Source organism: Rhopalosiphum padi, chromosome 3, assembly GCF_020882245.1.
Source record: "Rhopalosiphum padi isolate XX-2018 chromosome 3, ASM2088224v1, whole genome shotgun sequence".
Classification (NCBI taxonomy): domain Eukaryota; kingdom Metazoa; phylum Arthropoda; class Insecta; order Hemiptera; family Aphididae; genus Rhopalosiphum; species Rhopalosiphum padi.
The window spans coordinates 59,831,825-59,855,589 of record NC_083599.1 but is presented as its reverse complement, the minus strand read 5'-3'; the positions used below and the strand labels follow the sequence as shown (position 1 = coordinate 59,855,589).

Here is a 23,765-nt window from a genome sequence, read left to right as displayed (position 1 = left end):
AACAGTATATAACCTTGAAGCAGTTCTGCGCCGACTTCTGCCCCCACGGACTAAACCATATTCTAAAAGACCAGACAGCGATGGCAAAGATGGGAGGTGAGTATATAGATCAGCAGTGGAGATTGATCTGCTATTGGGAGCAGTTATATGGTTATTTCCCCTATGTAGGAGTGGAAAACATGGAGGAGGAAGCGAGGAAGTGGTTGCACACTCCGAATGTGCTGGCCGGATTCTTTACACCCGACCAGTATGCGGACGAGATGTACTACCAAACCCGCGTGATAATGCTGCAGTTTTGGCGGCGACCAAAAACTATACCTACAATAGGAGAGTGGCTAGATACCGGGCGATGGGTCCGGGGGAAAGCAGCCACTGGCGAGAAGACATATGTAACTATTGAGGGGAAGACCCAGAAAACTAGGTCCATGAAAGGGGTCGACGCAGCTCTAATGACCGACCAACAGATAGAAAGGGAGCTTTACACCCCAAGCCGCGAAGAGTTTCATGTCATGGAGAAAAGCGAAGGTGGCAAATCCCGTCCAGTGGTAAAAACATCCAACCACACAAACAGGAAGATGGACTTCCTGTCAGAGGCCATAGAACGCGGGTTGTACGGGACGCGATTCAGCACGCTTTATGCAGGAACTGCGGGTAATGACCGTGTAGACATGGAGTTAGTTGAACTTACGAGGGATAGGACATACCATAAAGTCCCATTGGACCAGAAGAACTTTGACCAACATCAAAGCAAGCTCACTATTCAGGCTGTCATGGGGGCTATTGGAGATCATATGGCGGATAAAGGACTCCCGTATGAGTACACCCGAGTGTGGCAAGCCCTATGGGATAGTATCTTTGTCCACGGCGCCTCGGTGCGAGTAGGATCCAAAGTCTTTGAGTGGGAGAACGGACTGCCTAGCGGGTGGAGATGGACAGCATTCCTCGACACCATTCTTAATTTGGCAAGCTGCCGGATAATTCAGCGGATTGTTGGAGTTCTAACACGTGAGGTGGTAGAGATGAAGATGTTGACGGTACAAGGAGATGACGTCATTTTTGGCTTTCGCTCCCTATCGCAGGTTAGGCTCATCATGCACTGCTATCTAACCATCGGGTATGAGATTCACCCAATGAAGACATTTATCTCGGACCACAGAGGGGAATTCCTGCGGCGTAGCTATGAGCTAGACGGGATAACTGGATACAATACGCGGACCTTACTGTCTATCCGGTTCGAAGGACTATGTTAACTTTCTTAATATTTTACGGGCTTAACCCGAAGGCAGGAATAAGTCTATTTCGAATTTAAATGACTAAAATAATGCGATTGTTTTTCGAAGTTGTTTATTATAATAAAACTATAAAAATACACATATTAGAGAACGTTACGCTTCGAGCACGCACACGCTACTGACTACAATAGTGGACTGATAATAATACAAAGATAAGAGCGATCGGCGGATATTGTGCTCGAAATCAAACACAGCAATTACCATTAAAAATTGTGTCGAAAGAAATTTTTATTTTTTTTGAACCCGCAGGTTTAATATTAGTAATACCAGAGAAATTGTTAGAGAAAAATTTAGCGGCCTTAATAGGATGCCAGTTTCCTAAATTTATATTAGCGTCCGTACTTTCAACGAGAATGGTTATAGGCCCGATATAATCTGGCGCAAACGACTTTTGTAATAAGTTGATATGTTTATTAGTGTTGGACATATCGTTGTTGGTTCTATTTTTATTCTATTTTTATCTTATCGGCGGTCATGGATATTCCTATGTAATGTTATTATCTACGTTTTAGACTATTTTTGAAGTGTTTCAGTTCACTTTATTGCAGACAATCGACGAAGTACTTATAGTGTTGTCACAAAATACAACACGCGCCATTCCGTGTACCTACGCCAAACTTGCCGTAATTTTTATTTTTGTCTGGTAATAAGAACAAAAATATGTAAGTATTGTTTTAAATAACTATGCAATATATAATATATACATTTTAATTTTTTTTATAATATGTTTTTTTTATTATTTGTATACGTTTTTGGTACGTACTAATGATCGATATTATTTATACAATATCTTAGGTCGAATCATATGACAGTTGAGCAAATTCAAAGTTTACTGCAAGACATTTCAACTGAAATAGACTGTGTTGATGACCAAGAGAGTGATAGTGATCTAAGCATCGAAGATGTGGAGGTAAGTGACCACGAAAGCAATTCTGAACAAGATTTTTCAGACAATGAATCAAATCTAGAGACTAATTTGGGGGACAGTACATTCTATATAGGAAAAGATAAAATAACTAAATGGCAACAAAAAGAGTTTACAACTTCAAAAATTAGGCAACATAATATAATAAACGTGGTTCCCGGTCCAAAGGAGTGTGCTAGAAATATCGTTAGTGAGATAGATGCATTTCTAAAAATTATTGATCTTGACATGATTAACGAAATCGTAACGTGCACTAATATGTATATTAGTAATATGAGACAACGAGTTCAATACTCTAGACCCTGAGACTGTTTAGATACTTCAAAGTGTGAAATACTTGCTTATTTTGGACTTTTATTTTTGATTGGTATAAAGAAAGCTCATCATGCTAATGTAAAAGAATTATAGTCGGCGGATGGTTCTGGTATAGAAATAACTAGGGCCACTATGAGCTACAAAAGATTTTTGTTTTTGTTTCGCTGCCTCAGATTTGACGATCGCGAAACTAGAGCTGAAAGACGGGCGATTGATAAACTGTCTCCTATTCGTACTACGTTGTTTGACCTTTTCTTGAAAAATATCAATCAGAATTATAATTTGAGTGAATATACTACTATTGACGAAATGTTACACCCATTTCGTGGTCGGTGTCAATGGATATAGTATATCCCAAGTAAACCAGCCAAATATGGCATCAAAATGTTTGCATTATGTGATGCAAAAACATTTTACACGAATAAATAGAGATTTATGTTGGAAAACAACCACCTGGTCCGTATGAGGTTTCTAATTCACCAATTGATATCGTGAAACGATTAGTAACACCCATCGAAAACTCTAAACGAAACCTTACCACTGACAACTGGTATACCAGTATTCCACTTGCAGATTACTTATTACAAAACAAAATTACTCTAACTGGAACTTTGAAAAAAAACAAGCGAGAAATACCTACAGAATTTTTACCAGATAAAAAATAAGAAGTTGGTTCGAGCGTGTTCGGGTTTCAAAAAAATAAAACATTAGTGTCATACGTACCTCGAAAAAACAAGGCAGTTATTTTGCTTTCAACTATGCACCATGATTCAAAAATTGATATAGAAACTCGTAAACCAGAAATAATTATGGATTATAATTGTACCAAAGGTGGAGTTGATACAGTAGATAAAATGTGTGCGGCATATTCTGTCTCTAGAATTACAAAAAGGTGGCCACTTGTAATTTTTTATTCTTTGATGAATATTGCTGGAATAAATGCTCAGGTACTGTTTTCATACTCTAAACATAACAATTCCCCTAAAATGAGAAGATTATTTTTGAAAATATTGGCATTTGATCTATTGAAAGAACATCTTGCTTCTCGAGCTCAAATCTCAAGTTTACCATCGGACATATCATCTTTTTTGAAAATAAAATATGCTGTTCCAAGTACATCAGATGTATCTACAACCCCCCCTTTAAAACGAGAAACTTGCTTCGAATGTGGGAGAAAAAAAATGCGGCTACATCTATGAAGTGCACCAAGTGTATGCGATATGTATGTCAGTTACATTCAAAAAAAATTATTATTTGTGAAAAGTGTTCTAATAACGATGATAATGACAATTCTGAATAATTTCTTACTGTAAACAAATACTAAAAATAATTTAAATTTTTTATGTAATAATAATAAGACATATTGATTTTTTAATAAAACATAATTGTAATAGTATTTGAATAAAAACAACTTTGTGGACGTACCTATTGTTTATTTTATTATTAGATATAATATCACGACTATCACAGCATATTAGGACTGTTGTAACATTTACAACGCGCGACTACTCTTGTTTCAAATAATGGCGCGCCCACTGGAAAGTTACAAACTGTAGAAGTAGGTAACTTCATATTAAATATAAATTCACCCATAAGTAATTCATTTTTAAAGATAATTATTTAACAAATTGTTTTGTATTCACTTTGTTGATAGGCCATGGGTTCTGATACTTTAGAATCATTTGTAAAAAAAGCTTGTTCCTTTTCCTAAAGAAATCCGTGAATTTGCATTAACATTGCAATATTATTATTCACACCGGGCATACTTACGAGCATACGTTAGAAAATCTTTTACCACATCCTAGAACATTAAGATGATGGTACACAGTAGTAGATGGTGAACCAGGTTTTAAATTAGAGGCATTTAAAGCAATGAAAGAAAAAGTCGCTGCTGGTCCTGTTTATTGTAATTTAAATGTAGACGAGATGTGTGTAAAATGCCATGTAGAAATTGACACTCATCAAAATTTTTATGGTCACGTTAATATGGGTACGAACGTAGTTTATGATTGTGATGAAATACCAGTAGCGAAAAATGCGTTAGTTTTTCTAATTGTTGGTATGAACGGATATTGGAAAATACTTGTAGGATGTTTTTTAATTGATGGCCTGACTGGAATAGAAAGAGGAAATTTACTTGCTAAAGCTATTGACCTTATTACTGAAACCGGAGCAAATCTCTATTTAGTAACCTTTAATGGAGCTTCAGTTAATCTAAGTATGTGTACTTCATTGGGCGCTGATCTTAATACAAAAACCCCTTATATTCAAAATCCAAATACATTTGAAAAAATTCTTGTTTTTCATGATCAAGCACACGTGATTAAGTTAATTCGTAATACTTTTGGAGATAAAAAGATATTAAAAAATGGTGATGGAAAACTTATACAATGGAAGTTTATAGAAAAGTTGTTTGAAAAAGAACAAAAAGAAGGCTTAAAATTAGCGACAAAATTAACATCAAGACATGTAAATTATCAAAATGAGAAAATGAATGTTCGTTTAAGTTAGCCAGGTTCTAAGTAAAAGTGTAAGTGATGCTCTACTTTACTTGAAAAATGAAAATACAAATTTTGAAGGATGTGAATCAACTACTGAATTTTGTAGTATGGTTAATAATGCATTTGGTATAATGAACAGTAAGAAATTATATTATAAAAAGCCTTATAACGGTGCTATTTCTACTAAAACATTTACAAATGAATTCACTAATTATATAGAAAATTTAGAATTTTTAGATGGTTTAAAAATTTTAGAATCAAGAAGTAATACTGGTTTTAGAGGAATGGTCATGGGCTTGCACAGTGCACTAGAGTTTGAAATATTACTATTGAAATCTCACCTAACATGTGGGGCTATATTTTAGCCGAAAATATTTCAGCAGACAATATTTTAGCCAAAAAATATTACAGCAAAAAGTATTTTAGCCAACAAATATTACAGCCGACAACTAGAATTTGACAGTTGGTAACATTAATTATAATCAATGGATGGTATAATCTCTCCAACCATTCGAAATTTTACGTTTTTTGTTGATTCGTAATTTGTATTGCCTATATTAGCCTCCTAAAATAAAATATTTCATTAAATTTTAACTTTTTGTATGCTATGTAAATAATATGTATTGAATATTGATGTAAAACCAATAACAAAAACAATTAATAATAAAGTTTATGTATGATATAAAACAAAATCGATGAATATACAATTTTGTAATATTATTATAATAACCTAATTATTAGTATAAACATAATAAGAAGTATAAAATAATCTATGTAAAATCAACCAAACGAAATTCCTAATACATAGTATTAATACATACTTGATTAAAAAATATATTTTATATTTCACAAAAGAGTTGGAACAAATCCTTAATGCTACATTTCTAATAAACTTATGTCAAACTTGTTATGGAGGGCACGTAAAATCTTAGTTATTTTAGCCGAAAAATGTATCAGTAATTTATAGCAATTGCTAATGCGTAACAAAAATAGGTATTATTCTTTATGGAGTCAATTATGACTCACACTAAAAATAAAAACTATATCTATTTTTAGCTCATTATTTTATTTTTATTTGTAAAATGCAGAATATTTACGAATTTATTATAACCTAATTCTCGATTTATTGTCATTTGTCTCTACATCTTTGTACGTGTCATTTGGTCATTAAAATAGTCCCATTATATTTAATCAGTTGCTTGTTTCTGTTATTTAAAAAAAAAAAATGGAACACGAAGGATTCTACTATAAAATAAATAAAACTCGTAGTGGTAAACGGTAAGTCACACTCAATTTTTTATTATTAAAAATTATAAAAAATACATATAAAACGGTTGAAATTAACATAATTATTACAGTTACTATGTCTGTGCAACACCTAATGTTTACTGTAAAGGCACATTAATCAAAATGGAAAATGGCACTATTATAAGTATAACTAAGAACCCTCATACACATTTAGCTTATAGTTCAATGTTTAATGAATAGGGCTCGGATTTCAATGCATTTGCATCTTTCTTTTGGGATATCTTACGCGATGCTTTCTAAGCTACAAATATGTTTCAAGTACTTCGCAATCTAACCACAATAATTTTTTGGGGCAGTTTTTTGCTTTTTTTGCATTATTAGCGGATATCATCATTTTTGGGGTATTTTTTGACAGTTTTAATGCATTTTTTAATTTTTTAGGACATTTTTGACCTATTTGTCGTATTATGACTAAAAAAATTGACCTCATTGAAATATAAGTACTACAGAGTAGTATAGTACTACGTAATAAAAATTATTTTCATTTTGAACTATTTTAACTAATTTAACATCAGGTTTTCCGGTTTTTACAATCTTTATGTCACACCATTCAATTAGCCGATATTATTGCACACAACTAAACTTTTATCAGATTATTTTCTTATCGAGTGATAATATTATATCGGTGGTGCGCGTGGCCGATTGTCGGACGCTTTCAGTCGTGTTACATATTACGTCGAAGGTACTTCTGCAGGTGTATTTTACATGTTAAATATTATTTAATTCGTATTTTATATTTGTATAAACGAAAATTAAAATGCCTAAAGTAAAGATGCCATGTTCGGACCGACTTCGTGGATAGGTAAGAGAATATGGTAGTGATGTGTTTTCTACAGATGGTCAAATTTTATTTTGTAAAATATGTGAGGTGAAAGTTGCCGCTGAAAAAAAGTTTACAATTACTCAACATGTATCACGAGATAAGCACAAACAAGGATTACAACGACAAATTTCAGGTACACAAATTTAAAATTTATTAACAGTATAAAAATCACCATTCTTTGAAGACTTAACTAATGCATTTCTATCTGCGAATATACCACTGTATAAATTGAATCAACCAACTTTTCGTGAATTTTTAGAAAAATATACAAATAAAAAAATACCAGACGAATCTACTTTAAGAAAAAATTACGTTTGTCAAATGTATGAAAACACACTTATAAAAATTAGACAGTATATACAAAATAAAAATATTTGGATCTCTATAGACGAAACGACTGATGTAGAAGGGCGTTACGTAGCAAACGTTATAGTTGGAACTTTAGAAGTAGATACGCCCGGAAAAGTATTTTTACTAAATAGCGATGTTTTAGAAAAAGCGAACCATAGTATAATCGCAAAATTATTTGATAGAACGCTTTTAATTTTGTGGCCAACAGGAGTAAAACATGACAAGGTATTACTTTTTTGGAGTGACGCAGCTCCATATATGGTCAAGGCTGGACAATCTTTAAGTTCCTTGTATTCCAAAATGATCCATGTTACTTGTTTGGCACATGGTTTACATCGAGTATCGAAAGAAATACGGGGTCAATTACAGAAGTGGATCAGTTTATTTCAAATGCAAAGAAAATTTTCTTAAAAGCGCCATCCAGAATGGATACATTTAAAACTATGGCTCCTGGTATTCCTTTGCCCCCTCAACCTATAGTGACGCGATGGAGTACATGGTTAACTGCAGCATTATATTATTGTGAGCACTTTCCGATTATTGAAGCCATTATAAACCAATTTGATAAAGGAGATGCAATTTCAATTGCGAAATGTCAACAATTACTTAGTGGAGATATAAATTTAAAGAATAAATTAATATACATTAAATCAAACTTTAGTAACCTTCCAGTTGCGATAACTAAGCTAGAAACGTCAGGATTTTAAGAGAGTCTATAAATATTGTAGCTACGATTAAAAATATTATAAGAAAATCACCAGGTCAAATTGGAATAAACGTAAATTTAAAATTTGACAGCGTTTTAAAGAAAAAAAAAAATTAATAATAAATTTTTATTATTATAAAAATAATCAAATAGAAAAAATATGTCAAATATTAGAAGGAGAAGGAGATATTAATCCAGAAAATATTATTCCAGAAGACTTAACACCTAACGATCTGAAATTTTTCAAGTTTGCTCCTATCACCTCAGTTGATGTAGAGAGGTCATTTTCAATATATAAAAACTTATTGGCAGACAACCGTCGATCATTTAAATTCCAAAACATTAAAGAAATTCTTATTGTACAATGCAATGCAAATATAATTTAATTTTTAATTTTTTTTTGTACATTGTCATTTTTTGAAAGGGCATTTTTTTGATATTTTTAGGGCATTTAAATCCTAGCCCTATTAATGAGCAACAAGTTACAAAACGTTTTAGGACGACTTTAATTGAGAGATCGAAGACTGAGACTACAGCTCTTAAAGTTATATACGACGAAGAATCAGATAGGTAAGGAGTATTTATACATATAATGCACTTATACACTTTAAAATTGTTAAATATAAATAATATTGTTATAAAATGTAAATTTGATAGAGATCCATAAGCTGCTTTGAATTAAAGTTGATTAAATTAAAAATTACTGATTGTAGTAATTTAAGTATCTCCATTTATAGATATCAATGTAATAATTCTGCATTTTATCAAAAGTGGATGGTTGACAGAGATGGCAAGTACAGCGCAATGTTTTGTTGCAATGAACATACTAGTGCTGTAGTTAACCAAGGCGCCACGGAATTGCATGCTGATGGGACATTTAAAGTAGTTCCATCAACGCCTCAATGTCGACAATCGTTTATTATTCACTTGATCCTGCAAAATCACGTAAGATTAAACAGTTATTTTGCAGTAAATATTAAAAATGAATCGTAATATCAATTTCAATGTTTTTTTAGTCCCTGTATGTTATGTGCTAATGGAATCCAAAACTGAAGCTTCATACAGAAAAGTATTGGAGAGATTCAAAATTAAATATCCAGAGGTCAGTCTGCCCTACGCCAAGTTTTTGTTTACACGTATCCAGAAGCACACGTGTATTCGTGCTGGTTCCATTATGTGCAGGTTTAAAATTTAAAACCTTTTCTGAAGTTCCATATTGCATAAATTTATTTTCATGTTCTCACTTTATGATCATGAAATCGCCCTTCTAAAATTATAATTTATTACTAATTTATAAGTTAAATATAAAATTTCAAATTTATATTGTAGTATAATATTGTCAAAAATAAAAATTGAGTTTCCTATATTTACACTAATAAATACTATGAAAGCATTATCAGATAGTGGGATTTTCAAAATAAAACATTCAACGCTGTAGCTTCTGAGAATCGATAACCATTAACAATTTGCTGAAGCACGCGAGCAGCGCAAGCGATTCTTGGGCGATGTTAAAAGTCGCCCGTCATTACTATGATCGGAATACAAAAACTAAGAAGGGGGAACACAATAATAATACTGCCGGCGGGGCGATGATTTTAATCGCCCGATACGGATTCGGAACTTGCGTGCGTTTATTATTTATCTTGTGCGGTCGTAATAACACTCGTAACTCGTAATAATACGTGAATTTTTGACATCTAAAAATATACCAGTGGTACCTCATCCACCATATTCACCCGACTTAGCTCCCTGTGATTTTTTTTTGTTTCCGAGACTGAAAAGTACCCTCAAAGGCCACAGATTTGAAGACGTTAACGAAACTATTCATAACGCGACACAAGAGCTAAAGGCTATACCTATAGATGAAATTCAAAGGTGTTTCAAAAAGTGGCAAGACCGTTGGGAGCATTGTATTGATGCTAAAGGACACTATTTTGAAGGTGATCCATTTAAATAATTTGTAAGTTTGAAATATAATTTTTAATAATTTTAGTCTGGGTATTTATTGAACACACCTCGTATTACATCGATGTTAGATTTACTGGCACAACCCCACAGTTGAATACCATAAATCCAGATCGGTTTTATAATTGCTACATACAGTAGACGTTTGTTTTCGATGGTTAATTCAGAGAAGAGTCCGACTAACCAACAAAGTTTTCGCATTTTTTCTTTAATCTGAATTTTTTTCTGACGGACGTGGTGTTTCCAGTTTAGACGAGAGTCAAGGTGCATTCTAAGATATTTTTCTGAACCTTTTTGTGGGATTGGTGTTTGATTCAGTACTAATTGGATCACAAATTTGAAACGTGTAAAGTAGGCTTGGCAAGAAAAATACAGGACATAAATGTTCAAATGCCAAACGAACCTGTCGAAGAATGTCCAACTACTTTTATTGTATAAAGTTCGACAAGTATTTGGAAACAGTTTGATGAACAAGTCAGCTCGGTTCTTGGTCAAGTCAAAATAATCCATCTGTGGCATGCATTGTAGAGTTAGACAAATACTTGAGTGAAAATCTCTTAAATCGTCAACAGGATCCTTTGAAGTGGTGGTCTGAAAGAAAGCTTTTATACCCCAGACTATATGAAATGGTTAAAAGACGACTTTGTGTACCAGCAACATCTGTTCCCAGTGAGCGAGTTTTTTCAAAAGCTGGTATGGTTCTTAATAGCAAAAGAACCAGACTTACAACTGAAAAAGTAGAAAAAATTATATTTATACAGTTAAACATGTAAATAACTATGATTATAGTAAGTAAATAATTAAAATGTATAAAAAAGAATATTAGGTATACAAGGTAATGTATTTATTATATATTATATTTTTTGAGTTTAAACTTTATATTATATGCATAGTATTGCATACGTTTATTTATTTTGTTTAGTTTATAATAAACAGTTACAATTTTAGTTCTATTTTGTTATGACAATTTGTTTGATATTATATTATTTTCATACAATATAAAGATAACATTGTGTAATTAAAAAATGCATTACATACCTTTACTTATAATTAATACAATTTACTCCACTGATTTAACGCAGATCATTTTTACAATCGCAGTATGTATAAAATATTAAATAAGAAATAAGAATATTAAAAACTAATAAATCACAAAAAATACGATGATAATATAAAATATTTGAATAACTTTAACAAGAAACAATGTACTGTGTTAAGTAATAATATTGTTTAATTTTTCTTAAGTCATAATTTAATAATTATAATTTAAACTAATTAATACAAAACACTAGTCACAAGCACAAAATTCTGAAAAGTAAAATAATCACTGCGGTCTGAGACGCATGTTAATTGTTGAATATTGTTAATATTTAATATTTAATGACTCCATCCATATTATTATTACTATGATTATGATTTAAGATAGTACTAATAGTACTGTTCTATCCAAATCTTATCAGTTATCATCAGACAGTCATATTCACTGATAGTTGGCACCACAAAGTAGGAAAGGTAAATTGTAAAACGGTGTATTGATAATACACCTTGGTATAATTGTATAATAGATTCATGGCCGGAGAACAGCTGCAACAGTGCAGCCGGCTGCTTTGAGACTGAATTAGACTTGAATCAGTGAACGAAATAACGAATCATATTCATTGGTAACAATATTACAATATTGATGATTCGTAGTCGGTCCGGATTCAAATGAAGTTACGAACGAAATTAATTTTGTGAACGAATCGTTTTAACTTTCCGAATCTGAATCAATTTGTTCACTGAACTGATTCGTTCAAATTGACCCATCCCTACGTAATATAATTGCCGGTTCGGCACAATCTAAAATTAACAAGAAATATTATACCGCTAAATATCAAACATAATATACATATTATTATACATAATATAATTGTCGACTTGATGCCGATTGGGCACAACCAATACAAAATATAAATAAATAATAATATAAAACTCACAATTAGTCGGTGCAGGGCCAGCTATATAAGTAATAATAATTACACACACACTCACTAAACACTAAAATAAATATAATCAAAGATGTGGCGATTAGCGCCTATACAATATATAAATATAATATGTGGCGATTTGCGTCTATAAAATATAATAATCGACGACGATATAATAAATTTGAACAAGTGCGATTTTGAAAAAACCAATTTAAGATTTTGACGCACGCCGGTGCTTCCACGACGTACGATAAAGTGACGACGAATTACGGTTAGGTTAAAAAATCACTTAAAAGGCACATAGAAACTTATTAAGAAAAAATAACTAAAATAAATTGTATTTTCTGTAAGAGATCGTTTTTCCACAAGAGTGACTTGAATTACCTACCGCCAGAAAACCGTACACAACACACAACAAAAAGTGCCCAATCTGCTATAAGATACTCGGCTGCTGCTTCTGAAAAAACTATAATAGTGTGCATTTAAATTTAGATAAACACAGATGCTCTGATTGTGATTTTGGATTGTCTATTGCTCTTTATGGACATAGAAAAAAAGTCATAGGCAATAATCCCATAATTCCAATATAAAGTGTAAAATAAAGTATTTAATATCATTTTTATGTTACTAATTTATTATTTATTTATAAATTATAACAGTTATATTAAGTTAAGATTTTTAAAATAAAATATAAATAATAATTAATAGGTAATATTATATTAAATTAAATTAATAATTTTCTGCTTACCTTTATTTTTTATTCGGATTCAATCTGCTCCATCCACTCTATATACTTTTATTCTTCGATATTAATCTAACTTGCAGTTCATAACTTAATTAATTCCCAACTTTATATTTCCATTATCTTTTTATGAAATCTGTACACAAGAAAAGTACGTTTTTATACTATCTTGTTTGTTATCTACTCGTACTTATAATCTATTTATTTATTGTTGAATTATTTGTGTAATGAATTAATTTTCATGATACATTTTTTTTCCTATGGATATAAACTTTTTAGTTTTAAATTATTGATTGAAGTGTCACAATCTGAAAACTAAAAAAATATACAATACTTAGGTATTGTAAAAAGGAAAAAAGTCTTCCCGTTTCTATGGTTTTTGTTTCTATAAATTATAGTTTATTAAATTATGAATTAATACAATCCTCAATTGCATTATTTTATACTGTGTCGGTGTTAAAAAATATTTTTGATTTTTTTCAACGTTCAATAGTTCACTTATATGGTTTACTTTAGCGTGATATATTTGTTTACACCATAAGGGATTAAAATTTGCAATTTATAAGTTCCCATAATTAATGGAGCCAATTGAAATAAAAAATATCAAGACATATATCGAGTTTGAGAAACAAAAGTTTATAACTAAGTAAGTTTTTTGATGCGAGCGAAATATGTATTTAATTTTTAGATGGTTTATCTAAATCGAGTTGAAAACGGTATATAAAACCTATTTATAACAACACAACAATTCAGGATGTTCTTTGAACGTTCAAAAGAAGAAAAATAACTTAACCAAATTCAACTAAATCCATTTTATACTTTGTCACACAAAAAAATCTAATAAACGATAGTCGTCAATTAATTTTTAAATTCCTTACGATGCTTTCCACAGGTATGGTGACCCAAATGTGGACGTCATTCCAGTGTCTGATTTGGTGTTTGCTCAAAAGCTATGGACGGGTAGTTTTGGCCATATGGTGTTGGCTCGATATTGTGCCACCGGTGAGTTGAAAACTGTGAAGGCAGTAAGTGCTAAAGTGGCGTCCACTTGGCCAAGAAATGTGAACGCTGACAGAAATGTCATGGCGGCGATGGGTACGTTCCCATTTACGGCCCGGTTGGAATGCTGGGCCGCTGACGCTGAATGGTTGTACTTGATCATGCCTATGGTTTCCATCGGCACCCTTTTCGAGCTGGTGTCTGAACACGGAAGACTCAACGAAAACGTGGTCCGTTTTTTCTCTGCTCAGGTTGAATTAGGTTCATAACTTATAATCGATTAATCATTATATTATGATCTATTACGTTTGTCTAAGGTGCTACAATCTACATACGTGAAGTTGGTACCATGGCTTCATCCGATAGGTTTCAAATTAATGTTATTTTTTGTAGTCAATTTGCAACGTAGACAAAAACAAATTAGAGAACTCTTTTTCCAGCAATTCTACGAACTCTAGTTCGGGGATGATGTTCATTTTTTTTATTATTGCATATGGCATGGTATTGGTGTACAACAAAAAGTAATAACGGAATAAAATAAAATAAAAGCGATAACAGATAAATATAAATAAATAACTAAAATAAACTAAATAAATTAAATAAACTAATTACAAAGTAACAACTATTACATGCTATAAGCGTATGGCAAGATTACACAGCCAATCTAGCGCTTCCTTGTCGCCATTGTGTAGACCTGATGTTCCTCCACTGAACGTTGTTTCCGGGCATTCCTCAACAATGTGCCTAACAGTTTGGATCTGGCCACAGTTACAGAGCGGAGAGTCCACCATACCCCATTTGTGCATCAAATAATTGCACTTTCCCTGTCCAGTTCTTACGCGGTTTAGGGCAGTCCATGTTGCACGGGGGAATTCGAAACCTGGAACTAATTGGGTTGGATCACTTATGAGGTGATTGTTTGGCGCTACTCCGTCCTTCAATGTAAATTCCATAAGTCCCTTCTGTGATTGTACTATTTTTTAACGTCCATATAGGGTTTCTAGATTTCAGTCTTTTGTTTGTTGCGTTATACAAGTCATCATATATTGGAAGGCTTGGAGAGTTTTGTATTTTCTCAATCATCTTTTGCTCTGCTGAGTGCCTACGCACTTCAGGGAGAGCTATATGTGAGAGCACTGGTAGCCATTCTAACTTGGTTGATTTGACACATCCTGATATAATTCTCATTGTACGATTTAGTTGTGTGTCAACATTTTTAGTATGCGTACTCCTAGCCCATACTGGGGCGCAGTATTCTGCAACACTGTAAACTAATGCCAAGAATGAAATTCGTAGGATGTTTGCGCTACAGCCCCAACTTGTTCCAGCCAGTTTGCTGATGATATTATTTCGTGTTTTCAACTTGTCTTTAACCCCTTCTAGATGTTGTTTAAAGGTTAATGATCTGTCAAGCTTAATGCCTAGGTACTTTGGTGCATTTTCGGTTGGTATAGAATTACCATCCACTACCAGATTTAATTTTCTGTTCGCTTCTCTATTGCTTAGGTGGAAAACAATTGCGGCTGACTTACCCGGGTTTAGAGTAAGATGCCAGGATTTAAAGAAAGTGTGTACTTTAGCAAGGTCCTCGTTCAATATATTTTCCACCTCTTCGAAAGTTCCCGCTTGGGCTACCAACCCCACGTCGCACAGTGGGCCAAATCACTATTTTAGGTGGACAAAATTTTTTTTAACTTTTCACTTACTTTAAACGTGTTATTTATTGAGGGAAAAATAAATAAAAATAAATATATACATTTATTTAATTCAAATTGACAAAATAATTTTTCCATACCTTCTTAAATTATGTTTATCCGAGTCTCGGTGTATATTAAGTAAAATACTTAAATTCATATTATATAACATTTAATATTTAAAATAACAAACATGTATGCAATATATGAGTACTTAAAACTATACAACAAAATGAATCCAACCCTTATTATTTTTATTTTTCATGATGATATAAGTTATAAGTAGATAATATTAATATAATAAATTATATAGATTAAATTTAAAAAAAAATAATTCTTTGTACTTTATATTAAAAAAAGAAGATATATTTACATTATATTACTAAGTTTCTAATTTATAAAAAAAAATTCAACTTTCATCACTATCAATGTCTGTAGAACAGTCACTTGAATCAAACTCCGAGTCTTCAGTACTATCATTCGAATCTAATTCTAAATCTCTAGTAGTATGATTTTCTATAACATCACTTAATAAATTCATTGCTTCAGAACATAATTTATTATTTTTCTTTTTTATATTATGTGTACTTTTAGAAGTAATAAGAGGGTCAGAGGAAATTAAAAACATATGTAAGATATAAGTATTGGTGTCTATTCTTGAGGTTTTACGAGTGTTTTGTCGCCTAAATCTTATGTAGTCCTTGTTTCGTGCTTCTTGCGCTTCTTCGGACAAAATCCCGATAGGAAAAGAAGCAAGCTGTATGGCTCTTGAACCGTGTACCAAAATCTTATGGACGCTCGGGGGCATTCTATACCAGGGATACAATTTCAAATATAACTTTAAAGTATCTTTCGCATAATTATCGTATTTTTCAGAGTTCACATTATAACTACACGCCAAAATACTTAAAATAACTTTAAAACGTTCAATAAGTATTTTATTTAACCCAGTTATCTCTGAAACTTCTTGTGCATGTTCAAAAAAACGCCTTCCTATATTACCAGTATTAGATGTACCTTTGCCTTGCACAACTTTATCTACTTTTATTCCCAATTTTTCCCATAGACCATTTTGTATTTTATTTTTTTGTTCGACACTTGCCCTTTTATTTGACTCTAATATTCCTTTCTTATAAGCTATATGAAGCATGCATTCTAAACATTTTATCCATGCATGTAATGGGGATAGTTCATATTGTAAATTATCATCATTGCATTTTAAGCTATATACTATCTCTAAGTTGTTCATATCTTTAGGAAAACATTTACAAATATTGCTGGTTTGACTTGATGAATTACATAAAGTGTTAATTATTTTACCATCAACCATTGTAAGATAGAAAAAAAATGTATTTGAACGGAATTTGGTCCTTCAAAAGGTTTTAATTCATTTATTTCTTTTTTTATTTTACTAACTTCGCTTTTGGTATTATAAGCGGTTTCTTTTTCAAATAAAAACTTAATTGGCCGACAGTATCGGGTAGATGACGATTTTTGATTTTTCCATAAAACACTTTTAAAATCACTATTATTTTTAGATTATACATGCTCTAAAGGAACTAAAGAAAATAAAAATAAATTGCCATCACATTTTTCATTTATATGTACTAACTGTTCCACTTTCAACCTTGGTTTCTATAAACTTTTGGTGGTATTCAGAATGACCTGAGCTGCCTTCACATCCCCAATTAAAATGTAAATGTAAATTTTTAAATTCATTTAAATTTTGATCACTTATATCAAGAGATTCTAATAATCTTTTGGCCGTGTGGTTAACTAAATTTTGTAAAGGTATACTGGCCCCATATTCATTTACCTCATAGTTATCGGGATAACATTTAATTTTAGATTCTTTAATTTTATTATAAGAAGGATATATGTCAGCCTTACGTTGTTTTGATCCTTTTTTTAACATTGAGTAGCTTAACTTTGTTAATTTAGCGTCAGTTATCAAAGCCAACGCTTCATCTGCTGTATAAGGTTTTACTACAGATAATCTATTATAAGTGTGTTTGATTTTTAAGGCACGTTGTGGAGAATATTCTGTACTTTGTTTCAGCAGGTCAGCTGCTGCGCGATTTCCATCAGAATATAAAATTGTTTTGGTCGCAAAAATAATTTTGTCTTTCGAGTTTTCATTTAAAATAGATTTTATTTTTCGTCTTTTAGTCTTATCGGAACTTTGAATAAATGGTTTAATTGGCCTTCTAACACTGACCGTAGATGTTGAAGGTAAAGATATTTAGGAAGTTGACAATTTACAATGAAGTTCATGTGGTGGTAGAGCAATATTAAAATTAAAATTTAATCATTTTTCATTATATTTTCTAAAAACATTTAAAGTGCGTTTTGATGATGACCATTTTTTATTTAAAGAATTACAGTAGCCAGATATTTTGTTTTCCAAAACTTTATCGTTATCTTCACACATTGTATCCCAGTTCAGTATTTTAGATTTTACAAAATTAAAGATAATTTTTTTGGATTCCCTGGAAGATGGCTGTAAAATTTTACAATTATTGCGTAACACGTTGAACAAATCGTTATTTTTTAATGTAATTTCTGAAAGAAAAAAAAACGTTTTGCTATAATATTGGCGGTTTTTGGCAGTTGAAAATGAATTAGTATTCTATAAGGTACATAAAGGTATAAGTCTATAAATAAATTGGCCTCCCCTAATCCCCCCTTTTTTTTGGGAGACCATAATATATTAATTTTACAACTTTACATATAATTTATTTTTATTTTATGTTAAATCATGGTATACAGAAATATAAATATAAGAAATGTATATTAATTTTGCTTACCTTGTACATTTACGGTATTCATTTTGAAAAAAAATAGGTTTCACGAATAGTACAGTACAGTAATTTTATATTTACTACTTTAAAGAAAAAACGCAAGCACCAACAAAACGTAACGACTGTCTAGTGGTTAATGACCTATATCAGACCAATTTCCTGTTATTATTGCTATTGAACGCTGATATTTTTATCATATATACTATTAAGATATACTATTTTCAAACATTTATCAGTTTTTGCTTTACAAAATTTAATGAGTTTTGTCCACCTAAAATAGTGATTTGGCCCACTGTGCGTCGTCTGCGTAAATAAACTTCCTTGATATAGTTCTTGTTATATCGGCTGTATAGGCATTGAATAAGATTCATATACATTAATATTATATGAATAAGGTTCAAAAATCCAATACAAGGTTATCCATAAGTTTTCCTTTAAGTAATTATAAAAAAAAAAATTCCAGCGTCAATATAGAAAACATTTTATAAGCGTATGAAATTTTATTTTTTACGAAATCGCGTAAAATAACGATATATTACAATTTAAATATAAATAATAATAATATAATATATCCAACTATTATCATTGACTGACAAATCATCTCAGTTCAGAATCGTTTTTCGTATACAATGATACCCGTCATTGCATTCAAATTTAAAACACATCCACCTCCAGTGACCTACTGTATCTCTACTATACAGCAGAGCGATACCCACTTGCCCACTTTTTTTGTTTTGTTTATATTTTGTATATAACGTGTGTCCATAGAAATTGCTTGAAAATAATTGATTAATTCAAAATAGAGATTGTCATTAAAAAATGTAGTTTTGTTATAGGAATTTATGATCCATTAGTCTAGTCCAACGTCCCAAAAACAAAATAGAAAAATATTTACAGGGTAATGAAAAAATAAAATGTACCCTGTTTCCACGGACACACAGTATATCCCTTATCCCTTGTGTATATCCCTACTATATATATTATAATATTGGTAAAAAGTATAATCATACGTGAAAAATGTATACCTTGTCAAAAATAAATCATAACATGAAAAACGTCACTGAATTTTAAACGATCGTTGAAATAAAAAATTAATATTTGGCAGATCTTGCTAGGAATTGAATTCTTACACGCTGCAGGGTTAGTACATCGAAACCTCAAGCCTGAGAATATCCTGGTCAACGTCAACGGTTATGTGCGGCTGTCAGGATTCGGTGACAGTAAACTGATCGGGCGGGCCAGTCGTACTTACTCTTTGTGTGGCACTCCCGACTATATGCCACCTGAGATGGTCGGGTTCCGTGGCTACGGTTTGGCCGTGGACTATTGGAGCCTAGGTATCTTGCTCTACGAGATGGCAGCCGCGCATCCACCGTTCATAGGACCAGATGTCGGTGTGTTGTTTGGACGGATCTTGCGTGGCGAGTACCGAATGGGCAACATGTTCAGCCCACCACTCCGGAATCTGATTCAAAACTTGATTCAAGTGAGTGTGTCTATAATAACAATAATAATCTATTGATTTATCTGCAATAATTTCTATGCTTTACATGATCACACATTAAGATAGGTTTGATAAGCATCATATTATATCTAATATTGGATTGTATGTCTCGCCAAAGGTGCACAAACACACCGACGCAGATCTACTATAAATACTGTCAGATCAACTAGATAATTATCTATTAATACAATTATCAACTTAATAGTTAGTGTCACTTTGAAATGCATTCATGTCTGTTTTTTTTTTAACAAACACATTTTGTATTTTATCTTAGTGGTCAACTGTTTACTGAAAACAATTTAATGTACAATTTAATCAGATTAATATCATTATAATATTTCTTATGAATAGAGAAATAAGATGTACCTAGTCAGAATTCCATTTAAAATAAATCATTGTTGTGCAATATAATATCAGTATTACCTTCAATATCTAATTACAAAATATAATAATCAAATATGGTTATAATATATTTGTCCATACTAACGGTTATCTAAAAGCTAAAAATAGTATAACAAAAAATAAGTCAATATCAAAATAAATAGAATAGATGTCATTATATTTATTTATCAATTCATAGAACAGGCAACAGCGTTAATTAAATATTAAGATAAAGCCAGCGTAGTATAGCGTAGTATTTGTTATCTCTCTCCTACCCATGAGCAACATAGTAAATTTTACGTTCACAAAAATTACTTTAACCTTATTACCATATTAATTTCTCAAATTAGAGTTAAATGATCTATTATAGACAGAGCTGTAGCTAGGGCTTAGCGAAACTGGCCCAGGCCAGGGGCGCAAAATCCAAAATAAAATATACCATATATTATACAAATTATTAATAACATAAATTTTATTTAGAATATGGGCAAAATAATTATACTAGAATTGCTATGCTATAGTACTATATTATGGCGTTTGTGTACAAAAATATTACAATTTACAAGTGTTTACAAAATAATATATCATTATATAATATAACACTGAGACACCGAGTGCCCGAATGATATTTTAAGAACTGTTAGTTGCCGATAGTGTGTTTTGTTTTGTGTAATTGTTAATACTCGTATAATGATTTTCAAAATCGATTATTATTATTAACTCATAGTTTCATGTTTAATTTAAAATTTGGATTCTAATTGTTTTATTTTTATAATTTAAAGACCTTCATCAATTTATTCATATTTATGGGTGGTAGATAACTACTCCTATTTTAGTATTTAGTATTTTTGTATTAGTCCATGGAAGGAAACACTCGAGAAAGAAGTTTAGGTAAACTGAAAATTATTAAGAACTATCTAAAGTCCACAATGTCACAGGAAAAATTGACAAATATGACTATATGAGTATTATATCGATTGAACGTGAATTGGCTTCAAAAATTTATTTTGAAAATATTATAAATGCATTTACTACTAAAAAAGCACGAAAAGTGAAATTTTAAAATGTATAAAAGTATAATTATTTTATAAATTATTATATAAGATTATAATAAGTTTGGCAGTATTTTTTTTCTTATTAAATATAATAATTATTATAATAGCTAATAAAAATAAAATAAAATATCCAATATATAAATCTTTTATATGTGGGTGAGGGAGGGGGCTAAATAATTTTTACAAGGGTGGAAATATGTTAAATGGCCAGGAGCGCTAATGAACATTGATACGGCTCTGATTATAGAATTTAAAGTTAAGGACATTATCAAGGGAATCTCATAAGCGTTTTAAGAGTTTTTTAAGATGTAAAAACAATTTACAATTTTAAAATACTCATAACTCGCTTTAAAATAAAACGCTTATAAGGTGCCCTAGACCAGTGTTTCCCAACTTCTTTTACTCACGGAACCTTTGCAGGATCTTGAACGTTTTGTGGAACCCCATATAATTTTTGGAGCTATTCTATGTTAGAACCAAAATTCAAATCAAAAATATTATTAATTAATTTACATTTTCCCAAATTTCTCACGGAACCCTTAGGTTCCGCGGAACACCAGTTAGGAAACACTGCCCTAGATAACGTTCTTAACTTTAAATTTTATAATAGATCATTTCACTCTAATTTGAGAAATTAATATGGTTATAGTCATTTTTATGAACGTAAAAATTGCTATGTTGTGCATGGGTTAGAAAGAGATAACAAATACTACGCTGGTATCCTCTTAAGGTATTAAATAAAGTAACACGTGAGAAAAACATGATTGATCATTATTCATTAAACAATTAACTAACAATCATTAATAAAAAAAAAAAAAAATACTTTCACCAAATTATAATATAAAAGTCATGTTTAAACATAAATTCATGATGCACGTATACAACTTATATAATATTAATACTAAGTAGTATATTAGTAAATAAGTATTTATAAAAATTAAACAATTAGTAAATACACAGCACTTTTAGTTATTAAATATAATCCGTATACTGTGGTACTTTTATAATTTAATTAAATAAGTACAAAAATGCATCATGTATGTGATATTGTGGTTAAACAGAAAATAGTTGTTAAAAACTATGATTCATTGGGCTGGAAAGGGTTAAACATAATTGTCCATCTAATCATCGACCATCTGCAACAAAATATACTCCCGAATCGGGTTTTTAATAAAATTGTTTTTATATTAATAATTATTGTTCCATTTTTAATGTTATTGTTTCATATTTATAGACGGACTTGACCAAACGACTAGGTAATTTGAAAAATGGAATTTCCGATATTAAGAATCATACGTGGTATAGCGCTACTAATTGGTTGCAGATAATTAATCAAAAAACAGAGTCACCTTTTAAACTCACCGATACTAAATTTATACCACCGAACTATACAAAACTGGCGTTGTGGAAAAATGATGATGAATTTTTCGATTTTTAACTTTAATTAATGTTTTTATATATATATATATATATATATATATGTATGTAGGCAGTAGGCGTATAGAAATATACAAAGAAAAAACGCTGCAAAATGCCGTATGTTTTAGTAGATATTATTAAATTATACCGCTGATATAGCTTAATTTACGTATTGTACCTATTGCATTATAATAATTCAGAAAATTAAAATATAATAATTATAATTTATAACTTTCTTACATTGAAATTTTGTTTGTCTTAAAATTTAAAACATATAATAGTATAATATGTAATAGTAAGTATCTTTATACAAAACACAAATTTAATATTTGTGGAAACCATAACTTTACTGAAACTTGTATGTAACTTCCTTAGTTCCTCGGTCTTTAACATTAGGACTTATTGTTGAAATGGCGCGAAGAGAGGTTAACCTATGGAACACATCACGTTGAATAAAGATACATTTGTTTAGCAGATCAAAAGAGACCGGTCCAATGTGTGATTTACCGATAACAGATACCTATATTTTACACTATAGTGCTATACCTATATTTTACACTATGGTGCTATACCTATATAATTATTGATATGATATGGATTTTACAACTGTATTATATTTTTAAAGTACATAATTTAAACATTCAGTTACTATTTAGCGTTCATTCGTGTCGTTTCATTTGTTAGTGAATTTTTTTCATTTTTTTTCACGAGTGAGTATAATATGTATTAATTTAATGTTCCATAGTTTTGTAACAATTTAAATTTTAAAATGAATTACTACAACAATGGGATATTTATACAAAGATATAATTATTGATAAATTGAAATGCATTGAATATTTAAAAAGTACCTTTTAAGTAACAATCGTACACCGCACCGTACGCGACACAACGCCCCTCGCCGTACCGTGCCCACTTCCATACAACTTGAACCTACTTTGTTTTTTTTTCACATTGGTGTTTTTTTTTGTATCTTTCGCCTACAAATAAAGCCACCCCTTCGTACCCAAAGACTTGT

General features: G+C 31.0%; 3 protein-coding genes across 3 annotated transcripts; all 3 read left to right on the top strand.

Annotated features, from left to right (window-relative positions):
- The first annotated feature begins 3,290 nt into the window (after positions 1 to 3,290).
- LOC132925264 (uncharacterized) lies at positions 3,291 to 3,731 on the top strand. Its single transcript, XM_060989670.1, has one exon. The coding sequence runs from the start codon at positions 3,291 to 3,293 to the stop codon at positions 3,729 to 3,731; it is 441 nt and encodes a 146-aa protein (XP_060845653.1).
- A 7,076-nt stretch (positions 3,732 to 10,807) lies between these two features.
- LOC132925263 (cAMP-dependent protein kinase catalytic subunit alpha-like) lies at positions 10,808 to 14,163 on the top strand. Its single transcript, XM_060989669.1, has 2 exons — positions 10,808 to 10,923; positions 13,788 to 14,163. The coding sequence occupies exons 1-2, from the start codon at positions 10,808 to 10,810 to the stop codon at positions 14,161 to 14,163; spliced, it is 492 nt and encodes a 163-aa protein (XP_060845652.1).
- A 3,921-nt stretch (positions 14,164 to 18,084) lies between these two features.
- Positions 18,085 to 22,767, top strand: LOC132925261 (cAMP-dependent protein kinase catalytic subunit alpha-like). The gene is made up of 3 exons (XM_060989668.1): positions 18,085 to 18,090; positions 19,495 to 19,875; positions 22,564 to 22,767. Exons 1-3 carry the CDS (start codon positions 18,085 to 18,087, stop codon positions 22,765 to 22,767), a joined length of 591 nt encoding a protein of 196 aa, XP_060845651.1.
- The last annotated feature ends 998 nt before the right edge of the window (positions 22,768 to 23,765 follow it).

Coding starts and splice junctions, on each gene's coding strand:
- LOC132925263 (XM_060989669.1), top strand. CDS start 10,808: ATGAAATGGTTAAAAGACGACTTTGTGTACCAGCAACATCTGTTCCCA. Junction 10,924..13,787: donor CCAGACTTACAACTGAAAAA/GTAGAAAAAATT, acceptor TGCTTTCCACAG/GTATGGTGACCCAAATGTGG.
- LOC132925264 (XM_060989670.1), top strand. CDS start 3,291: ATGCACCATGATTCAAAAATTGATATAGAAACTCGTAAACCAGAAATA.
- LOC132925261 (XM_060989668.1), top strand. Junction 19,876..22,563: donor TGATTCAAAACTTGATTCAA/GTGAGTGTGTCT, acceptor TCATATTTATAG/ACGGACTTGACCAAACGACT.